Below are 22,807 nucleotides of genomic sequence, written 5' to 3'. Positions count from 1 at the left end.
CAAGTAATATGCACCACTTATGGGGGGGGGGGGGGGGTTGTTTGTTCTCTCTGGCTAACTTTGTTATTGTTTTATTTTGGATTACATTAATCATTTACATATGTACACTGACAACATTTATGTACAATACATTGTTATAACTCTCTTGTTGTTATATATGTATGTGTATATATATATATATATATATATATATATATAAATATATATATATATATATGTTCGTATGCAATAAAAAAAAAACAGTGAAAAAAAAAAATTGTGTCAGTAATAAAATAAACATGTTTTTGGAAAGATTTCATATGTTTGTGAATGTTCTTTTTTTTTGCATCTGTTTACTTTTAATTGGAAAGATGTGGAAATTATATTAGTAGAAAATTGGGTCGTGTGGTAGAAATTGATGTATTTGATTTGTTTTTGTTGTTGTTGTTTTTTTGAGCTATCAATCGGAAAGTAATGAACAATATATTTAAGTTATTTACAAAAAAAATGGGCACTTTTGTAAATCAAAATTAATTAATTATTTCAAATTACAGTAGGCTACCCCTTTGGGAAAAGTAAGAAGCTCTGAAAACATGCAATATTTTAGGAGAACCAACGCGTCAAATTTGGCCAAAGTTAATTGATGCTAAAAGAAGGGTTCTTGGGTTCAGAACAAATTTTTTCCTCTCGCTTTCTTTCTTCTCTGGTAATACCTCTTGCTCACGAGGCATTGAGCATAATGCGTTTATTTGTATTTGATGTCGTTAATCAATAAAAATAAAAATCCAGTACGATTTCTTTAAAGAGCACCCATTTAATTTAAACAAAACAATATTATTTTGTGTATTTGGTATAATACAATGTGTTCATGTGGTTTATGGTTAAGAAAACACATTTCCACATACCGTACATTTTTGTAGCTCAAGATTTTTTTTTTTTCAGAAAAGAACCAACAATTATTTGACTAATATTTAGCTTAAACTAGCCTTAGATGGTTGGCTGGTTTTAGGTGGTCTCACAGCCTGGTTCTAACTGGTTAAAGGGATACTTCACCGATTTAGCATTCAGCTTTGTATCTGTAGAAACCCGGCAGTATTACTGAATGACCATGTTTCCCTCCCTCATTTCCCCCTGAGAGGAGAGATATCTGCATTTTGGTTCTGCAAAAAAGTCCTCCGATGATGCAAAAATCGTCATATTACATCATCGGAGGACTTTTTTGCAGAACCAAAATGCAGATATCTCTCCTCTCAGGGGGAAATGAGGGAGGGAAACATGGTCATTCAGTAATACTGCCGGGTTTCTACAGATACAAAGCTGAATGCTAAATCGGTGAAGTATCCCTTTAAAATCTCTTGTTTTAGAGGGGTTTTGGCCACTTTTTAGCTGGTGGGGTGGAAAACCAGCTTGACTGACCTGGGTGGAAGCTTGGCTAAGCTTGTTGGCTGGTCTTTCAGCCTGGTCAAGCTGGTGGATCAGCTGGTGCAGCTAAAAGTGGCCAAAACCCATCTAAAACTCCATCTTAGGCTGATTTTAGCTGGTCTTTTTAGTAGGGTTACTATGGCTAAGATCTGCCTAGTTCAATTTTGTATAAGTCTGTAAACTTGTGTATTGATTGTTAAAAATGTGTCACTTTTTTCATTTCAATAAACTTTTCTTTTAAAATGGTGTTTTCTACAAATGTCTGCAAGTTTAAACTAGGTCTACATGTGAGAATATTATAAATGCTGTTTGTTGTTACAGGGCATAAGAAATATGCGTGTTCACAGAAATCAGCCTCAAAACCATTTCTTTTGACTAAATATGAAAAGCTTGCAAAATACAAGCGACACAAAAATTTATTAAAATCCATTTAATTAAATAAAAAAGTTTATTTATTGAAAAATACAAATATTTTAACAAGCATAATTATGCCAGTATAGCAACATTTTATGTTATATTCCCTGCATAAATATATTTAATGCATGGTCTAGATAAAAAAGGTGAAGATATTGATTCAATATCCTTGAGACTTTTCACACAGAAAAGGTCAAAATAAATGCAAGAAGCATTCAGGAGAAGAAGGATGATATCTTTTTTTGAGTCTTTCCCGCAGATAACTGAGAAGCTGCAAAATAATCAAACAATAATAAAAACAACTTCAATACTATTCCAAAGAAAAAATAAAGGTATTTAAATAGATATAACTACCTTGAATCGGTTGACTCGATAGTCCCATATCCGAATCCTGGTTTGTGTTAGAGTCGTTTCCGGTCAAAGATTTCAACAACTCATCAAACTGCGTCCTGTGCTGTGGTCGAATGATGACAGTCAACTCTAAACCAAACCCAAATCAAAGGTTCAGGCTCTTATTCCACAGACATACATTTCAATAAAAAATAAATCATATATGAATCAAACAGAAATAGACTAACTTGTTAGTAGTTTGATATCCTGATCTCTCTCAGTCAATAAACTCACAACGGTTGACACCATCTGTTCATAATTGCTTGTCTTTTTGTACGCGTCCAAGGCTAAAAACATATGACGGGTTTTCTCTACACCAATGGTCTGTCTTATGTCTGACAGCAGGGACGAGCAGGACTGGCCATCTTTTATAGATGTCTGTGTCTTCTGGTCTTCATTTCCTACATTCACTATAAGAGAATTTCACAAGAAAAACCAACAGTTAACAATCAAAATGTCTTCATCTGAATGAATAACACAGAATGATGATAAACAAGACTGGACATTTTGTAAGAAAATGGGAGATACAGCTGTATATGTCAAGACAATAATCCAAAAATATGTCATATATATGCATAATACTAAAGAATTTTGGAAACTACTTCTCAATATACCTCCAGTTTTACTCGCCCCTCCATTCAGTTCAACGGTTCCCAGGTGAGAACCACCTTGGTTTAGCTGTTGACTTGAATCCAGCTGCTTGCAGGTTGCATTTGTTGTTTCAACTTTACCTAAACACAGACAACTTAGTTACCCACGATTCTCTTGACATAGCCGGTTATGTTTCAAATAACTTGCACATTATTTACTAGTGAGCTGTGTTACCCGTGTTGTTTCTAAGAGCCTCTCTCTCCTCTCTAGAGAGCGAGTGCTCTGGTTTATAGCCACAGCCTTCACCGGTTAACTCGCGGCAACGCTCATCAAACTCTTTCTTATGGTGTGGTCGTATGAACTGGTACAGACCTTAAAAAATATTACTGGTTAGTTAAAATCAGAGCAAAAATAGAATTGATTTACCGAATTAAAGGTGATGCCCTCTCATATCTCCTAGTGTTGATTCCAGTCATGATTTTAGCAATTCATACTGTAGGTAAGGGACATGACATTTAAGGCAATGACTGTACTGTGGCCTTAGACAATCTTAAATTATTTTCAAGTTATTTAAGCATTAAAATCTTTTATTATGGTGTTCTTCTGACCTCTGAAACTGAATTGAGTAGTCAGCAAAGGTCATTCAAATGGTAAAAAGCTTTTTAAAAGTGTATGAATGACTTACTGATAGTGTGGAAACGGATTGTTTAGGAAATATAAATGGGCAAGTTGGTCACACCAGTGATTCTAAAACTTTTCAGCCTGCGGACCCCCTTTTGTATGGTGCATCCCTTCGTGCCCCTCCTCCAAAGAAAATTGTGACATAAAACAATCCCAAACTTAAAAGGGACATTTCACGATACTTGTTCAAGGTGTCAAATAAATCTTTAGTGTCCCCAGAGTACGTATGTGAATTTTACCTTTAAATACCATATAGGTAATTTATTATAGCCTGTTAAAATTGCCACTTTGTAGGTGTGTGCAAAGATGTGCCGTTTTTTTGGGTGTGCCCTTTAAAATGCAAATGAGCGGATTTCTGCACTAAATGGCAGTGCCGTGGTTGAATAGTGCAGATTAAGGGGCGGTATTATCCCCTTCTGACATCACAAGGGGAGCCAAATTTCAATGACTTATTTTTTTACATGCTTGCAGAGAATGGTTTACCAAAACTAAGTTACTGTTTTTTTTTTCTAGGTTGATACTGGGGACCCAATTATAGAATTTAAACATGGAAAAAGTCAGATGCTCATGATATGTTACCTTTAAAATGTGAATTAAACAAAACATATTATATTATATTATATTATATGATGTAATGCTACTGGTAAGTAGCCTTTTTTTCTGAGGTTTAATTTCATAGAATTTATTATATATTCATGTATTTTATAAAATGTCTTAAAACTGGGGCCCACTTGCCACATTTTCGGCCCCCAGTTTGAAAACCACTAGGTGATACAGATGAAGACCGAACAGCAAAATATGTTACGTAAATTATCTGAAGATATGTTAAGGTTTCATACCTCTAAACAGACTGTGTGTGTTGGGGTCTTGTATAAGGGGTTCAGCCACATTAGTCAAAAGGACAGTTAGGTCATCTGTTGCTTTGTACGTCTGTAGCGCCTCCATGATAATCTTGAAGTTCTCATGACTCAGGCATTTTCTCAGCTCCAACATGAAGTCCTTGCCAGTCTTTGCTGTACAGGGAACCACTGTTCTCTGAAGTACAGTCAACACAAACAATACATTTAATATGATACCAAATAATACATTTTGATACCCAAGTTGTTGTATCTGAGATGTTTTAACGGTTTACCAGGGCTGGGTAAAAAAAATTATGTTTCTACAATTATAATAAATTTTTTATTTATTAAAACAATATAGATTCAGAAAATCCATGAATTGTTTCTTAATGTTCATTGTTTAGGCAGGGGTTGTAAGGAGTGCCCGATGGCACAAGCCAATGCTACATCATCACATGTTTATGCGTCATCATTTGCACGTGTTTTATGCCTTGCCAAGTGAAATATTTAACAGAAGAAGACACAAAACAGATTTAAACCAGAATATGTGCATCCAAAGCGAACACACGGAAAGCCACATCTCAAGGGCCTTGAGTCAAGGCTTCAGACAGTATGCAAATACTGGTGCGTTTTCTTGTGTTTGAAAGGACCTTTTTACACAACATGATTTCAAAATGTGGCGATTATCCTTGCAAATGTAATCTTTTGTGTGAATATGAACAATTAAGGAAAATGCATGTAACAGAATATTAAATCTGTGCATATGTAGGTATTAAAGTGATAGCACACCAAATAAATTCCAAGTCTGCAAAACACACTTTGTAATGAAATACTGATAACTAATCATCATTGGACTGAATCAAAACCATATAAAAAATAATAAATATATATACGGTCACAATACCCAGCCCTACAGTTAACTTTACCATATGCCACTGAACAGCATACAAAAAGAAGTATCTCTCACCCCTTCTTGAACTACTTTAATTTTCCGTTTCCCACCCCTCGATTCATCATCTAGACGTTTGTCATGCTGAAGAGAGAGCGTAGATAACCAACTCGCCTGCAGGGTCAAAGACCAGTTGGAGAAAATACAATTAGTGAGATATGTTCATAATAGTAACAACTCTGAATATGAGAAAATGTGTGGCAATGAGCTAATCAGATGAAAATATAAAGATCAGAGGAGCAGATGAAAAAAAGATCAAAGGATGTCAGGCTATTCTTTAATACTAATTATATTTATATTCTGGGTAATTCACTTCAATTGTTTTTGAGAAAAGTGGAGTTTTGTGCCTATACAATTGACTTCTTAACCTTGAACTAAACACAGCAGTTGTTAAGGTAAAACAGTTCACCCAAAAAAATAAATAATCCTTTACCCAAACCCTGAATTATTTTTATATTACTGTAAAACATGATAGATCTTAGTCAGAATGTCTGAGCTTCTGTTTTCCATAAAATGAAAGTAAATTGTGATTTAAGCTGACATGCTCCAATAATGACAAAAAAAAAATGATACAGGCTGTTTGTGGTGCTTTTTGTCATTGTTGGAACAGAATAAATCATCATGTGTTTCATTGTACAATTTCATTAAATGAAAAAAAAGACATTCAGATTTTCTGGACTTTTATTCTTTAAAAGGACAAACTCTTCTCTTACCCTTTCTTCCCCAACCATGCCATCTTCTGTCTCTTCGTTGTTGCCGGTGTCATCCAGGGCGTCCAGCAGGCTGACTGGTTTCCTCTTACTTGTCATCTCCATCTCATACTGAATGCAAAGTTTGGCTGCTCCATCACGTCCAGAATGCTCTTCTGACTCGGAAAAATTATGGGAATTTTAGCAGACTTGCATCTTACTACAAATAGTAAAAATCGATGCATTTATGAAAATACCCAAATTGGAGTGCTGTGGCCAGTACACAAGACAAAAAGTTTTTCAAAATTAAATTTCACATTTTGTTACAAGACACGATTGCCTTTAAAGATTATCTATGTTAATGCTTAATTGATCTGTCTGGGCTTTTTATATAAATCACCGTCTCGAATGAGATTAAATGCTAAATAACTGCTTAATTACTTAAGAGAATGGACCAGATCCAAGCTGAAAATCCATAAAGGTCACTTATCCAAGCCCTTTAAAGAGCAACATGGTCCGATTTACGATTTTACATTTCCTTTGGTAAGTTTGTATTAGTACATGTTAACGACATGCAAAAGGTACAAACCCCAAAGTAAACGGTGACGCAAGATTTTGTTTCTAATGTAAATTTATTTTCTTACACAATAAACAGGGGATGTAGTGATGATTGGTGATATAGACAAGACCGACATTATCATAATTCCTCCCGCTTTGACTCACAGCCTGTAAGTGAACTCCTGTTAGCATTGCATTGTGAGCGAATCTTTCAAACATGGTACAGAGTGTCACATTTCTGACTGACGTCAGAGGTATTCAGGCCAATCACAACAGACAGATTAGCTGGCCAATCAGGGACACAGAGCTTTTCAGATCGATGAGCTTTGTATCAAATCAAAGCGTTTGAGGAAAGCAGTATATCTGGAGCTACAAAAATATACGGTATGTGGTAAATAATGTGTTTTTTTAACCATAAACCACGCAAACACATTGTATTATACCAAATACACACAAAAAAACATTGTTTTTAAGCAATGAAATAGGTGCACTTTAATTGCATTGTTAAATATGTTACAGTAACCAATACATTTACCCTAATGAAACACTTGCAAAAAAAGCTTGAAAATTAAAAATAAAGGTGAGCTCACCAAATCTTCTCCTCTTTAGACTGGGGACGTGCGAGTCTAGTGCTTTGGCTTTTTGTGAGGGATCACTAAGCCAGCCATTCATAGTAGGACGACTTAAACCTGCAGCCGATGAGCTCACGTCTGTCGAACCCTGACTCTGGCATCCATCAGTTTTTTCTTTTTTCACAGGCGCTGGTCTCTGATACATAAATCAACCAATTAAAGCACAGGTCAGCCCCAATAATGTTTAAGCCGCAAACGTAGAAATCGTACAGGAAAGCACGAAAACCAGAAACAACAAACAGACTTACGGTTTTCTGTGCGGTCCGAAAGAAATGAGCCGCGTCGCGGACCATGGTACCGAAGCTATCGTAAATCCTTACGTACGGCCTCACCCATGAAGGAAGCTGATTGCGTGCTTCGCTGCCCTTAAACCTGGATTGCAAAACACAGAACCATTAATATTCAACAGCATTAACCCTTAGCCAAAAGCAGAATATGTTCAAGTCAAAGCTATAACCTGTAGTCACAGAGAAAGATGGCACCATAGTCTTCTCTGTGGCGGATTACTCTGCCAATGGCTTGATTGACAGCTCGAGATGCCTGCTGTCTGTACCACTCCTGCCCAGACAGATACTGAACAACAAAACACACTATAACTACTTGTTTCATCATGCAAATTCAGCAAAATGCAAAAGTCCAACACCAGGGTTTCGGGCTAGAGGGGATACAGCTACAGTCAAATCTCACAAGGTGTTGGGTTTATGGTTAGGTTTGGGGATAGGATTAGGATGAAAAACAGCAGTTCTGGCTAGGTAGGATACAGCTTCGGCCTGAATCCTGTGAAATGTTGGGATTAGGGTTAGGTTTGGGGGTAGGATGATGTTATGCACTATATGATTCAAATATCTGCATTGCACTAAAAACCATTGGCAAGGAACTTGAAGATCAAGTACCTTCACTCCGGCAACTTTATTTCTGCACATTTCGTCCAGATACTGCATTTTAAGCACCACTTTGGGATCCATTCTGGGAGGGAAAGGAAGTCCGGTGATCACGACCCCTCGACCGTACGTGTCAGCAAAATCCAGCCCTTCGCTTGCCTGATGGAACAAAAAATGTTAATACTGATGTTTTTTTAGACTAATAACTGTATGGTTTTTTATGGTGAAAGATTAATAGTCTAACCTTTCCTCTACACACAGCGAAGAAGCTTCCTCCATTAGATTTCGGGTCATTCACTTTGTCATAGTAACCATCAATAATCTACAGAGATGTGTGATCGAGTTATTATTTTATAACATCTGTACCATCTCATCCTTAGTTTTCAAGTTATGCAGCGGTTACCTCGGTGAAAGTGCCTTTACCCCTCGGTTCTATAAACATGGGCTTTATATTCTCAATGCGATCTGCATGTCCATTAGCCTAAAGAGGAAAGAATGAAGAGGAGAGTGAATAAGTACTTAAAAACCAAAGTAAATGTACGCACGCAATATACAGTTTCATTCTTAGATCATGCTTGGATAACATGGACAACCAGGATTTCCATAATGAAATCAAAAGGAAAAGTAAGGTAAGGTAAGGTAAACATGGTAAACTTCAAATAGTAGATTGTAAAATTATGTATAACTGAAGTAGAGAGTTATAAATGCACTCAGACAGTAGGTGGCGAGATGCATTCTTGACACCTGCATGCCATTAACTCATTCCCTGCTAACCATTTTTGAAAAGTTGCCCGCCAACATTTTTTGTTATTTTCACAAAAGTTTCACACAAAAAATGTATTAATATAAACATACAAATATATCAAATGAAAGAACAGACCTTCTGCTTTCAAAAAAAAAAAACATCCTATCAATATTACCTATTTTTTGTTCTCTGCTTATAAACTCCTAATTATGGGTATTTTCTTTAAAAATTACTTTTTTTAGCAAAAAGCTTAAATAAATAATTGCATTTTTGTGAAGTAATTTCGTGATCGGCTTCAGAACGATTATCAAAACATACACAGAGTTTAAAATTAGTAAATAATATTTTGGCTTCAGTTTTTTCATTAATTTGGTAATTTTCACAAATTGGGTTCTAGTGGATAATCGTGATATTGCAGATTAACATAAAAATTCATCAGGAATAAGTTTTTTACGCAAATGTTTTCTCTTAAAAAAGAGGGTTCGTACAAGTTTCGGAAAGTTTTTTTTCGAACACGGGTACATCACTTCACGCAACAGCTTTTTTTTATACCAAGACTCAACAATGGCATGAAAGAAGAAGTGTTTTTTTGGATGTAAGGAGAAGAAAGCCAGCATTATGGAAACAATGGATATAGTTTGTTTATCCGTGGTAGCAGCTGAGTTTTGCGTGTGTGTTTGTTTAACGCTGAATTCCGTAGAAAAGTCCGAACCGGGTCATGAGTTGCATGCAGTAAGTAAGACTTCTGTGTAATGTTGGAAATCGGTGCGTAAGTGCATTTAAAGGGATAGTTCGGCCAAAAATGATATTAAACCCATGATTTACTCACCCTCAAGCTGTCCGAGTTGCATATGTCCATTGTTTTTCAGACAAACACATTTTCGGATATTTTAGAAAATGTTTTAGATCTTTCAGTTGATTAAATGTAATGTTACGGGGTCCACCCATAGTCCACGACCTTCAAGTCCAAAAAAAGTGCGTCCATCCTTCACAAATTAAATCCAAATGGCATCAGGATGATAAACAAAAATCTTCTGAGGGTAATCCGCGCGGTGTTGTTGTAGAAATATCCATATTTAAAACTTTATTAACGAAAATAAATACCTTCCGGTAGCGCCGCCATCTTAGACTCCTCTGTATTCAGGAGAGAGTATTAGCGTAGTGTACGCACTTTTCTTAGTGACGTATGACAAAAAATAGGAGGGCGGGGGCACAGAGCAGCAGCAGAGTAGCCTCCGTAAGCTCTCATCCTGAATGCGGACGCGACTAAGATGGCGGCGCTACTGGAAGGTATTTATTTTAATATATTTATTAACTATCCCTTTAAGTTAATCTAAATGGCCCAACATGTAGTGAATCATCATCAGGTTATGCAGTGTTGTATACAGTGTTGCTTAGCTTGTGACTCGCTCCTCCCGCAGCTCGTGACTCCTCCTCACAAATGTTTCTGTGCATTATCAGCTAGGGCTAAATGATCTGTCTTTTATAAATCTGATAAAACTAAAGACTCTTTGGAGATATGAAGGATGTAATACAACTCTTTATCTACTCAAGACTGACATCAGATATGCCTAAACAGTGTGTATTATGGGAGCTTTAACATCTTCTGTTCAGCCCTTTCAATATGAACCAGAGGGAATATTAGAATTATAAACAATACAGATGAAAGATGATCAAAATAAAGGCGATCTGAGAGGTAAGAAGGTGGGAGTAAAACAGTCTTGCATGAAAAACTATAGTAGATAGTAGTGAAGTGAAGTAATATTTAGCGACAACCAATACACATCATCGACCCAGAATGTACTGTGTGTGAAGTAATAAAAATATTTAATGTGTTTCTATCAATGGATTTTAGTAGTAGAATGCAAATATAAAGTATTAAAGCATACAAGCTTCATAGTGGATGTACCCTTTAAGAAAAACACACTCACCCTCCAGAACTCTATAGTTTTGTCCATGACCGGATATGATGGGAAGAACACCAGCAGTCCGTGAGGAACCACCCGAGTCAGATTGACTGAAACCAATAAATGAACAACCATTAAACTAAGAACCCGCTCATATCATTGAGTAGAAATAAAAAAAAACTACTGTACTGTATTTGTGCATAACATGCAGTACATCTCACCAAGAGTGTTTCCCATAGACGACATGTTTTCAGGAACAAACCTTTAAAAACAAAGTCATGTTGATATAACACATCTGAACTAGACTATTTATCTATCTAGTATTATATTTAATATTTTTTTATATATTTAATTATCAGAACTTAACAGATCACTTTTGGTCTGTTCATAACAAAAATATTTTTGGGTGCACTGTTCTTTTAAGAGAGGCTTGTCTATCACCAATGAAACCTGGTAAATATCAGAGGGGCTAAAGCGTGTTTGATTAACCCTTACCTTCTCTCAAAGGCTGTGCTCAACTTCACTCCGTCTGGGCCTTTATCAATGATGCTGACAAAGATCTGATCGCGCTGGATGACGTGAGGATTCTCCAGGGATACGGGAAAGGGTCTGAGGAACACAAAACCAGAAGAAAAGTGAGCAGAGACTTAGCATCCAACCTTTCTCTTTACATGACAAACCCCAGCGAGGAGAGCAATACAAACATTTGCATTTCACAGGTGAATGATGAAAGCGGCGAGAGTGTTCCACTGGTCAGAATGATGCAGCGTACTTCCTGTCTGAGTAAATCCTGCATGCTGAAGCCCGGAGAGAAACACCAGTAACTCAGAACATTCCCTATAAAATATAAATACATCGGTTTAATCTTTTATAGCTTTGGCATGCAAGTCAAACATGTGAGAGACACCAAGCACAACCATGCCAGAACAATGCAGCACAACCTCGAGCGAGTTATTGCGTTTGTACAATAGCATTATTGCAACATTGGGAAGAAATAATAAATGACTTTTTCTATTGCGTTAGCCTTCCATTACAGCAAACATTTAAAAGTTATGGGTGAATTCAATTTTGTCAGTATCTGGTCTCATGATAATTATTCACAATATATTGTATTTAAACAACAAATGAGGAGTTCAGATGCAAAATCCTCTAAGTGCGCCTAACATGTTTTCTTTTAAATTAGCATTTTTTTTATCAGGCTCTTATGTTTAGGTTCAAGATATAAAGGTGCAATTTGTAAGATATTTGCAGTAAAAAGCCAGTGTTATATATTTTGTCCAACTGATTTATTTCAATATATATAATGTTTTCAACCACTTGTAAATCGTGAGAAAATTGCCATTTTAAACAGTGACACGGGGCAGTGCAGTCGCCTGTCAATGACATGAATATCCACGTGACCCTTTGTTACCGCCTGTACTGACGTAAAAACCACATGACAACAGTGTGGAGAAATGCGGAAGAATGTGTTAGCCCCTGTCGGGCTACGCGCTTGTTTATGGAATAAGATTACTCTTTATTGTCTGCCGCTGGTTGTGTCAGCAAAGACAGCTCCCGTAAGCGTACGGGCCAACCAAACAACCCAAGAAGAGTTGGTGAGTTGTTTTGATTTGTAACCCTTCAAAAATCGTATGCTTTTATATTGATCACAACATTAGTGTATAGACTGTAATCAGTGCGTCTTCCCACTGACGATATAATGCACATCAAGAAATATTGTACTGCAATATAACATAATGCAAATAGTCATTTTCAGACACTTACTAATAGAGTAGAGTTTAAGATTTATACTAGGGATGCACCGATACCACTTTTTTGGAATACGAGTACGAGTACTTGCATTTCAGTACTTGCCGATACCGATACAGAGTACTTAATACTTAATAAAAAACATGATTTAAATTCCGGTATCGGTGCATCCCTAATTTATACCCTAATTTATACTGTCGATACATTATGTGAAAAATCATTGTAGATTGTAAGTTTGAACACTTAATTCTGTGCTATGTTAACACACCATCAAATTGGACTAATACTGTAACATCTATAACTAACAATTTCGTTTTAAACATTACATGAAACCTTACATAATTTTATTTCATTATGTCATCAAACGCAACATTTATAACACTTGTTTACCCTATCCGTCAACGTGATTTCTCGTTCGCGTCCGATTGATGGCCATCAGCGGTTGAGTTAAAGACTACAAATCCCATAATTCTACGCTGCTTCAGAGCGACATTAATCTACATCATTTGTTATTATTATTGCTTTGGGGCCATCTAGTGCCGAATTCTATGTATTCCACTTTTAACTTGGCAATGTAAAGGTTATTAGTCAGTAATTTAAAAAAAAAAATTATTGTCTTTCGCTGCAAAACCCTCTAAGTGCATCCAGTTTTTTGGACGAAACATAGTAAACAGTTGCAACTTGCAAATCACTAAAGATGCAACTAAAAATATTCAGGTCCAAGTACACACAAGGAACCCAAGTTTGAATGTGATCTTATTCATTTTGTGCACTTTGAGGACTTTGCTAAAAAATCATTGTGGTGTTTAACGAATTTTGCGGCTGGGATTAAGTGGATTTGAAATGAAAGAAAGTATTTGATGAACATATAATACGTGTTAAAGCAACACTAAAGAGTTATTGCTCTTTGCTCCCCCTACAGGTTAGAAGCGTAATTGTTCATTACCACTGTCGTAAATACTGCAGCATAGCTGGCTCTGATTGGATTGTAGGTCTGCCGTAAAGCAAGTTTTTGTAGTTTTCACTCGAACTACAGGACCACTACCCGACGGTTGGAAACTTCTTTAGTGCGGTTTTGGCCGATAGAGGGCTGTAAAGCGAATGTAAAAGTGCCGTTCACCCTGTTTTGAGTGGATGAACCACTGAAACTTTTTTGGAAACGTTATTTTAAGGTAAAAAAAAACCTCTTTGGTGTTGCTTTAAGAGCATTCAGTTTATATCGTTATCTCATTTTTGACAGACGTGGCATTTAGCGGCCTTTACATCTGAGCTCTTCATATGAACTTGAGGATTTAAGAGTGGCAGGCATTCATTAAAAACTACTCTTAAATCATGAACATATTCATTGTTTGCAGAGATACAAAAAATTGATGCTCTAACAGCATGCAGATATAAATGATTACTTTTTGGGATGCATCCCACATACCAGTTAAATTAAACAATATGATTGTTTAAAAAATATTTAATATTAAAATATTTAGAAATATAGATTTTTGTGATTGGACTGTCCGTGCTAATTTCAAAATTTATATTACTTTTCAAATTAGAGGTTTTCATGCTTGGTAACCCTGTGCTTCAGTAAAGAGATAAAAAAACGTGCTACACATAACATGTCGTTTAATCAATCTCTCTACCTTGTTTCCTGGAGGAAGATGAAGCCCATACATCAGTATTTTGTTTCTTCTTGAAGCTGCTGGTGTCTGGATGAATGTGGACCTGCAATGAGATTCAGGCCACAGAAATTGAAAGAAGATTGAAGAGAAGGATCCCATTTGTCCCTTTTACAAATATCTTGATTTTGTTGTGTATTAGGATAAAATACATAATTTTCCACATGTTTTACATAATGTGCAGCACCTTTCTTCCCAGTTTGTCTCAAACACTCTAATAAAGAACCCACCCTCTTTTGAAACAATAATCTGATTGGTCAAGGTGACCAGGTCTGTTGTCACTGTCGTTTCAGCAATGTCCTACTCCGTCCAATAAATGTGACATTCACCGGGTCACAAGTGCATCAGTTTTGCCTTATCAGTTCAATTCAGAGTAAGATAATAAAAATGTAGACAAACAGGCAGATTGGGCCAAATCACCTTTGCGGGAAGGGGGGGGGGTTTGAGCAGAATGTGATGACTGAACCACAGCAGGCTATTTTAACAATGTCTTTACTACCTTGCTATCAATTAGGGGGTCAGAAAGCTCTCAGATTTGATCAAAAATATCTTAATTTGGGTTCTGAACAAAGGTCTTATGGGTGTGGAACGACATGAGGGTCAGTAATTAATGACAAAATTTTATTCTGTAGTGAACTATCCCTTTAAATGATATTGAAAATGTGATAAAAGCATAATATGTTCAATTTTAAAGAAATCAACATCTTACACAAATCTGCACATGCTTTAAATGTTTATATTTATAAATAACTAGCTAGCTTCTCATATTACTGGCACCTGTACAACTGCAAACATGCAAGCAGTATATCTTCTGTTAACTCGTGGAAAAGATGTAGAGCAAACCTTAAACTCCTTCATGTTTTTTTCTGTCTGTGGTTTTTCGCTGCCCTCTGCAGGGTCTGCTGCAAACACCAACTGACCCCATCAGGATAAACAGAAGAGCACAATGAAAATCCAATAAGACAGGGAAAAATGAGCAACTGATCTCTTAAATTGGGCTCTGTACTGCTGACCTGGATTATATCTGTAATCTTCTGGAGTCCGCTGGTATTCAGGAAGACACCAGGCTCTGCGAACATCAACACACATGGGTCAATTTTTTCCACTAAGCAGCAACAAAATTTCTTAAAGAAATTTGTTTTAAGATTCTTAAAATACTCACTTCCTGCTAAATATCCTGTAATCTGCTCCATGGCCTCCACTACAGCGGTCTTAGTCTTATAGTTCACATGAGCCATTTGAAACAGCTCATAAATAAAGCTTTTAAAGAGAAAGAGACATAATAAGCATTTCAAGTATATCAAGACGACTGACGCACGTTCAGTTAAAACACAGGATGACATAGGTTAAGTAATGAATCAGAATACAGATTCAGTGATAAACTACTCACCTGCCAGGTTTGGTTACTCCTTGATTATTTGCTGGCATCTCAAAACCATTAATGGATGATTCCAGATCCATCAAAACTTCTATAACATTATTAAGGTATATTTTACAATTATTTTAAGTCTATACCAAAGTTGTCATTAGCAACACTTTAAATTTACAATTATGAAGTATATGCTGAAATTTCTAAAGATTTGCTATAGACCATTTCACGAGATGTAAACAACACTGGTCCAGAAGTACCTCCTGTTTCAGTCATTTAACACTAGATAAATGTTGGGATAAAATACAACCAACTGATCATATAGAATTGAAAAGTTAAACAATCATCTTAAAGATGATGATATATGTTAATAAAACAGTCACAAACTGAAACAGGAAGTGTTTCTGGACCATGTTGTTTCCATCTTTTAAAATGGTCAAATGGTCTATATTTTGAGACCATTTTTAAGATTCACTGCTGTTAGCTTTAAAAAAAAGTACAACTTACGTTTTACTTTTGCAATCGAATTAATGTCCAGTTTTAATCCTTAAAAAAAAAAAAAGAAATTAGGAGGCAATTTATTATTTTTGAGCATTACACTATAGACAATGCATTACAATATAGATAATGTACTAAATAGAAAAAAGAACCAAACCTAAATTTTGACACTGGTATCGCTGTGAATAATGAACATAAATATAAAATGACCAAATTTATGGCAAGCTTATGCCGAGTTCAGACTGCACGATTTTAGCCCTGATTTTGACTCGCCGACAGGTTTTGAGAAATCGCCGACAAATGCCCGAAATCACAGACAAATTGATGCTTGTGCACGCGAGTGACAATCAAACTAGGGATGTGCATTTATGTCATTTTTTCATTTCGATTAATCCATAGGTCTGAAGAACGAGTACTCGATTAACTGGGGGCGGGGCAATCAAAGGGGCGGGGCGTACACGTCATGGTGAAAATGAAAATATTTTGATTAAAAAACTCAAATAAAACTTAATTTTGAAGAAACTACGACAGAACAATGAAAACATACTAGATTATTAATGAATTAAATGTTTTTAACAGAAACCTCTAACAGGAAAAGCTGCGTGATGAAGTGAAACTAAAGGGTTAATAAACACAAACCGAAGCCCTTTCTATTTGACGCACTCTGCATAATATTAAGCCTTTATACAACATAAATATACAACGTGCATCTATCTGCATAAAATGTAAGACTTCAACTAAGGTTTCAACTAAGTTATCTAAAAAAAAAGAAAGTTTAACTCCCTTTGTGGATGTGCATCAAAAACAGCGCACTTTTAAACACGTCCAGTCAAAGTTCAAGCTTCATAACATTAAGCAGCTTTAAGTGTTTTGCTATCATGCGCGTTTAGCTGTGTCGTGTCGTCCTCTTACCTCAGTCAAGATGTAATGGTAATGCTCGTATGGCTCTCTGGTATCTCTTGACATTTGATGTTTAAATATGAGATGATAATCCATTGAACTTTTGACGGCGCTGTACATTTTGCACCTGACTGACTGTATTTCCGAAAATCACGACATCCTTTTAAACCATAGTGCCTCAGTGATGTGAGTTGTGGCTGGCTTCACGGGATCGGCGGGCTGGCGGGCTGCCGCGCATTGCGCGGATCGGCGGGTTTCTGTTGTGCGGTTGCGTGGAATTATCTGTTTGTTTTTGAATCACGCATGGTAATGTTACTGATGTCATACGTCGGTCTGCGTAGCTTGACACGACGTCAAACACGCATCTCCAGACCCAGTCTTTACTACCACATGCGCTTGTAATGCTAACCAGACATCCAATGCCGCCATATCCACAATAAATAAATAAATAAACCCACATGATCATCGTTTTCGTGATCGATCATCGATGCCACGTTCGAGTACTCGAGCAATCGAGTACTCGTGCCCATCCCTAAATCAAACAGTGTGAATTATAAAAGACGCGTTCTGAGAGGATCGCCGACGAGTCGCCGACACCCGTGAGATATTTGACATGCTAAATATCTGGACCGGTCGGCGATTCAAAATCATGCCGTGTGAAATGTGTTTTGACTGACAATAACATCGGCGATGACCTACAGCCAATGAGATACAGGGCAGCTGGAAGTTCGGGGAGGAGTCTCTCAAAACATTTCCTCTTCATAATCTTCATTTCTTCTTCTTTCTGCTGCAAATGAGCGCACATGCAATTTGTATGGTAAACTCTTGCAGGTGACCATTTTTAATAATAATCCCATTGTCACTTGAGAACTCTGGTCTCGCACGCGTGACCTCGCGTTGTTTCCTTCGCGTCACTTCTCGGGTGCGTTTGGTTGTGAGACGTAGTTTGTGGACCGGGACAAAGTTATCGGCGATTCCTCTTACATTAAAGTCATGCAGTATGAAAACCCCTGTCGCCAATCCATCATGCAGTCTGAAACAGCAGCGACTGAATGCTACCCCAGATAATCACGCAGTGTGAAACCACAGGTGACCCGACTAGTTTGAAAATCATGCAGTTTGCACTCGGCATTACCAGAGTTATGTGACTCCACATTGAAATCCTCAACTAAATCTGCTTTGCTGATTTCTGATGCCTCTTCTCGCAGGAGCCGGTCCACAGCGTCAATGGCAGATATCATATCATATGGGGTGAGGTCAAATGATGTGGACTCTTCACACATTTTCTCCTGAAAGTGCAGACAAATGATAGACAAAACTCCCAGACAACCCCATCATTTTGGAGACAGAAAATGGCCATAAAACTACATAACTTTAAGACACTTACGACATTATGAGCCTCATCAAAAATAACCACAGCTCCTTTCAGTTCAATGTTGTGTGCTCTTCGACTCTGTAAATCAAACGAAATCACAGCCAAGCATCACATTTTAGCGCACAGTTTATATCAAAGCAATACACAGAAGAAAACTATTATTTTAAAGAAAGACATAATTTCAGATGTATTAAACATTTGTATGCACGTCTCACCTTTGGGTCAAGCAGGTAGTTGTAGGGCATGAAGATGATATCGGCATGTTGTTTGATTGATCGGGAGAGGTAGTATGGACAAACTCTACAAACAAACATGAATCAATGTCACACTATACAAACACTCAGAGAGAAGATGCTCAATGAAAACATGTCTGTCAGACAAACACTGATTTAAAAAAAACACAAATAAATGAAACCTAACCTTTGTTTTTTGCCTGTTTTTACTAGATCCTCCACATCCAGAATAGAATTCATGATATCCTTGTCAGTGCTTTTCTCTAAAGTTTAAAACAAGTCAACATTCATACTTTACACATTGAGAATTACTACCATTTAATTAAAAAATTCTGTACGTTTATTTCATACCATCAACATTGTTGTAAAAGTGACAGGTGCGAGTTGACACTTTAGCTCTGCACATGTGGACCTTTAGACGAAACAAGGTATTTTTTAGTAAATGCATGTTGAGATGCAGATCTGCAGTCATATTTTATAATTTAAAAAGCTCAGATGCAAAACCCTCTGATAATGTTTTTTATTATATGTATGTTTAGGTTTAGTAATTTCAATTTAATAGCAAATAAAAGATTATTATTGGTAAATGAAATGCCTTATTTTCACAAATGTCACTTTAGTCATTTCATTGGTATTTAACTAATTTAACTGTCTTTTGTTGCAAAACCCTCTAAGTACACGCAAAAGTCACCAGTCACTTTTCACCATCCTTTCTGAATAAAGGTAAAAGCCTCAAAAATCCGGTCAATATCCATATATATTCATACAGCACAGTTTCTTCCCTACATTGTCTCAGACGACAACAAAGTGCTTGTCCTGTGATGGCTACCATATGCGTTTTGAAATTGAGGGGTGAGTTGTTGGTGGCAATTTGCAATCGCGCCACTAGATGCCGCTAATATTTACACATACCACCTTTTACCGAATAAAACCTCATTCAATTCTTCTTTGGTGCACTTTGAGGACTTTGCTGAAAAATTGTAATGGTGTTTAATGGATTCTGCCAACAAACCAGTATTTCTGAATGGCCTGAGTTCGGGATTAAGAAGATTTGAGGCAAAAGTATTTGATGAATGTATAATATGTGCCAAGAGCATTTAGTAAATTTTAATATATCATTTTTGATGAAGGGTGGCATTTAGCAGCTTTTGCTTCTGAGCTCTTCATTTTCTTTCTCAATACCTAAATAATTTCTTATATATTCAATTTTCTAGATAAACATTGTTAATAAACAGATATAAAAGGATTCTGAGTTGGGATGTTTTTATACACTGCAAAAAAATGACTTTCTTACTTAGAATTTTTGTCTTGTTTTCAGTAGAAATATCTAAAAATTCTTAAATTAAGATGTATTTTCTTGATGAGCAAAATGACCTAAGAAAATAATACTAGTTTTTAGACAAAAAAATATACAATTTAAGTTAATTTGTGCTTAAAACAAGCAAAATTATCTGCCAATGGGGTGAGAAAATTGTTCTTGAATTAAGTGTTTAAGAAAAAATAAATCTTATTTCACAATTTTTTTTCTCACCCCATTGGCAGATAATTTTGCTTGTTTTAAGGATAATTTCACTTAAATTGTATATTATTTGTCTTAAAACTAGACTTTTTTTACTTAGGTCATTTTGGTCATCAAGAAAAAGCATCTTGATTTAAGAATTCTTAGAAATTTCTACTGAAAACAAGACAAAAATACAAAGTAAGAAAGTCATTTTTTGCAGTGTAATATGTATAGCCATAGGTACATTTGGTATTTATACCTTAATGTGGTTGCTCTCATGTTTCATAACCTCCGGGTTTATGCAAAGTTGTTCTCTAGATCCTAAAACACAAATCTTCGGCCTGTAATAAAGATTAATACAGTCTGTTGTTTAATGAAATCTGCATAACAGAAAAAATGTTAAAGGAATATACTCTTTCTTTACAAAATCCAGATAATTTACTCCCCAACTTTAGCCCCATGTCATCCAAAATGTTGTCTTTCTTTGTTTAGCCGAGAAGAAATGAGGTTTTTTGAGGAAAACAGATTTTTCTCAATTTAATAGACTTTATTGGACAACAGTTTCCAGTTTCAGTGCAGTTCAAAATTGGAGTTTTAACGCAGATGGCTCTAAATGATCGCAAATGAGGCATAAGGGTCTTATCTAGCGAAATAATAGTCATTTTCGGCAAAAAACAACAACAAAATATTCCCTTTTAAAACACAACTTCTTGTCTTGCACCAGCTGTGTGACGCGCGGCCTTACATAATGCGCAAACACGTCAAAAGGTGTGAAACATGCATTTGCAGACCATTTAAACAATAAACTGACACAAAGAAATTAATTAATATCATTCCACATACAACAACGTCGGAAGTTTCTCCACACCTTTAAACACTGGGGCGGTAGTTTAAGTTTCTCATACGTCATGTGTGACCTTTCGACGTGCTCACCCATTGTGTAAGGTTGCGCTGGCGCATTACACGGCTAGTGCAAGACAAGAATTTGTGGTTTAAAAGTGCAGATTTTTATTTTTCTTGCCAAAAATGACTCATTTTCCTAGAAGACCCTTATGGCTTGTTTGGGATCGTTCAGAGCCCTTTGAAGCTGCAATGAAACTGTGAACTGTTTATGTCTAATAAATTCTATTCAATTGAGAAAAATCCTGGAATGTTTTCCTCAAAAACTTATTTTCTTATTGACTGAACAAAAGAACATCAACATGTGATGGGGATGAGTCAATTATCGGGATTGTTTTAAAGGGATACTTCACCGATTTAGCATTCAGCTTTGTATCTGTAGAAACCCGGCAGTATTACTGAATGACCATGTTTCCCTCCCTCATTTCCCCCTGAGAGGAGAGATATCTGCATTTTGGTTCTGCAAAAAAGTCCTCCGATGATGTAATATGACGATTTTTGCATCATCGGAGGACTTTTTTGCAGAACCAAAATGCAGATATCTCTCCTCTCAGGGGGAAATGATGGAGGGAAACATGGTCATTCAGTAATACTGCCGGGTTTCTACAGATACAAAGCTGAATGCTAAATCGGTGAAGTATCCCTTTAAGAAAGTGGAGTATTCCTGTAACTGAAGTTTCTTTTAGGATGTATCTTATGTTGACTCAAGAGATCTGACCTGTACGATGTGTTCTTCAGTTCAGCTATAACCTGTGTTAGCTGGGAATGAGTCCTGGATGCATATATGATCTTGGGGATATCCGTGTAATAAGCTAAACCAAAGGAAACACCTTAAGTTTTCAACCTCCAAGCTTCAGTTGTTATCTATAATGTCAATAATCACAAATAAATAATAACAAAGTGTATGGACAATACTTGGTGTGTCTCCGTCTGTGCTTGATGTTCCCCATGATGACATTTGTCTGTCTGGGAACATCTCAGCTCCTCCCATTCTCTCTGCAATCTTGCGGGCAGAGATGGTGTCTTTGAAGTTGTCTTTCCATCCGAGGGTCGCACAGAGTAGACAGAGTGTTTTACCTGTTCCCGTAGGACTTTCAAGAACTCCATTCACTTTCTAAAACAAAACAAAACAACAAATCATAGGTATTTTATCTAAATGAACAGTACATTGTGATCTTACAAGAATCATTTATTTTAATTCATGACATGACTCTCCATATTATATGTCACATACATACATACATAAGGATAAGTTACACAGGAACGAGTAAATCTTTAATGCAAAACGTGACTAAAATAAAAAAAGTAAACATTTGTTATAACTCACTACAATAACATGAACCTTTATAAACTTTTGAGGTAACGTTAGCTGGCATATCAAATGAAAGACATCAAGGTGCAGTCTTGTACACATTAAAGTTTTGTTCTCACTTTTTGCAGGCATTCGATGACTTTACTCATGTAGTCCACCTGGCATGGATACGGAGTGAAAGGAAAGTTCACATTGACATCTTTGATTTTAAGAAGAGGCATTTTCCACCAAAAACTACAGCACTGCAATAGCACGTCAATCTGTTCAGTACAGCTATTCTCACGGTCCTTCAGCGATATTTCACAAACAAACAGTTCATAGCGATCGATTCTGATCCATAAAACGATATAACATGTACCAAAACTATATTCATACAATCTGACAACCGCGCTGGCGCGCCAGAAGTTTTACTGTCCTTCTGTTGTAGCTGATTGTGAGTCTCTCGAGATGTTCACAGTGTGATGTTGCCCCCTATAGGCCACTTTTGAGAAATGCAAGCATTGGAATAAAGTATTGCATAACTTTGGTACATAAAACTTATATTGTATGTATTCATATTTACTTAAAAAACACAAATCATGTATTATAAGCATTGTTTATATTTTAACACTTTTAATGTCTTA

At 36.4% G+C, this 22,807-nt stretch overlaps 1 protein-coding gene across 1 annotated transcript; it reads right to left on the bottom strand.

The window, feature by feature from the left end:
• Positions 1–1,896: 1,896 nt before the first annotated feature.
• Positions 1,897–22,636, bottom strand: rtel1 (regulator of telomere elongation helicase 1). Its single transcript, XM_065241653.2, has 33 exons — positions 22,304–22,636; positions 21,788–21,986; positions 21,591–21,684; positions 20,232–20,313; positions 18,823–18,883; positions 18,659–18,734; positions 18,454–18,538; positions 18,251–18,316; positions 17,999–18,152; positions 15,973–16,011; positions 15,487–15,565; positions 15,259–15,356; positions 15,110–15,165; positions 14,940–15,011; positions 14,061–14,142; positions 11,382–11,514; positions 11,173–11,286; positions 10,899–10,939; positions 10,702–10,787; positions 8,429–8,506; positions 8,270–8,347; positions 8,038–8,184; positions 7,602–7,717; positions 7,393–7,516; positions 7,103–7,280; positions 5,979–6,130; positions 5,284–5,379; positions 4,317–4,512; positions 3,031–3,168; positions 2,820–2,936; positions 2,394–2,615; positions 2,170–2,295; positions 1,897–2,086 (listed from the first exon to the last, which is right to left on the bottom strand). The coding sequence occupies exons 1-33, from the start codon at positions 22,403–22,405 to the stop codon at positions 2,031–2,033; spliced, it is 3,543 nt and encodes a 1,180-aa protein (XP_065097725.1). The 5' UTR covers positions 22,406–22,636; the 3' UTR covers positions 1,897–2,030.
• Between the last annotated feature and the right edge of the window lie 171 nt (positions 22,637–22,807).

The sequence above is a fragment of the Paramisgurnus dabryanus genome, chromosome 14, assembly GCF_030506205.2.
Source record: "Paramisgurnus dabryanus chromosome 14, PD_genome_1.1, whole genome shotgun sequence".
Classification (NCBI taxonomy): Eukaryota; Metazoa; Chordata; class Actinopteri; order Cypriniformes; family Cobitidae; genus Paramisgurnus; species Paramisgurnus dabryanus.
Note: the sequence above shows the minus strand (reverse complement) of the source record. Positions and strands in the feature narration are given on the sequence as shown.

Coding starts and splice junctions, on each gene's coding strand:
- rtel1 (XM_065241653.2), bottom strand. CDS start 22,405: ATGCCTCTTCTTAAAATCAAAGATGTCAATGTGAACTTTCCTTTCACT. Junction 7,718..8,037: donor ATAAAGTTGCCGGAGTGAAG/GTACTTGATCTT, acceptor TTTGTTGTTCAG/TATCTGTCTGGGCAGGAGTG. Junction 2,616..2,819: donor AGGGGCGAGTAAAACTGGAG/GTATATTGAGAA, acceptor ATTCTCTTATAG/TGAATGTAGGAAATGAAGAC.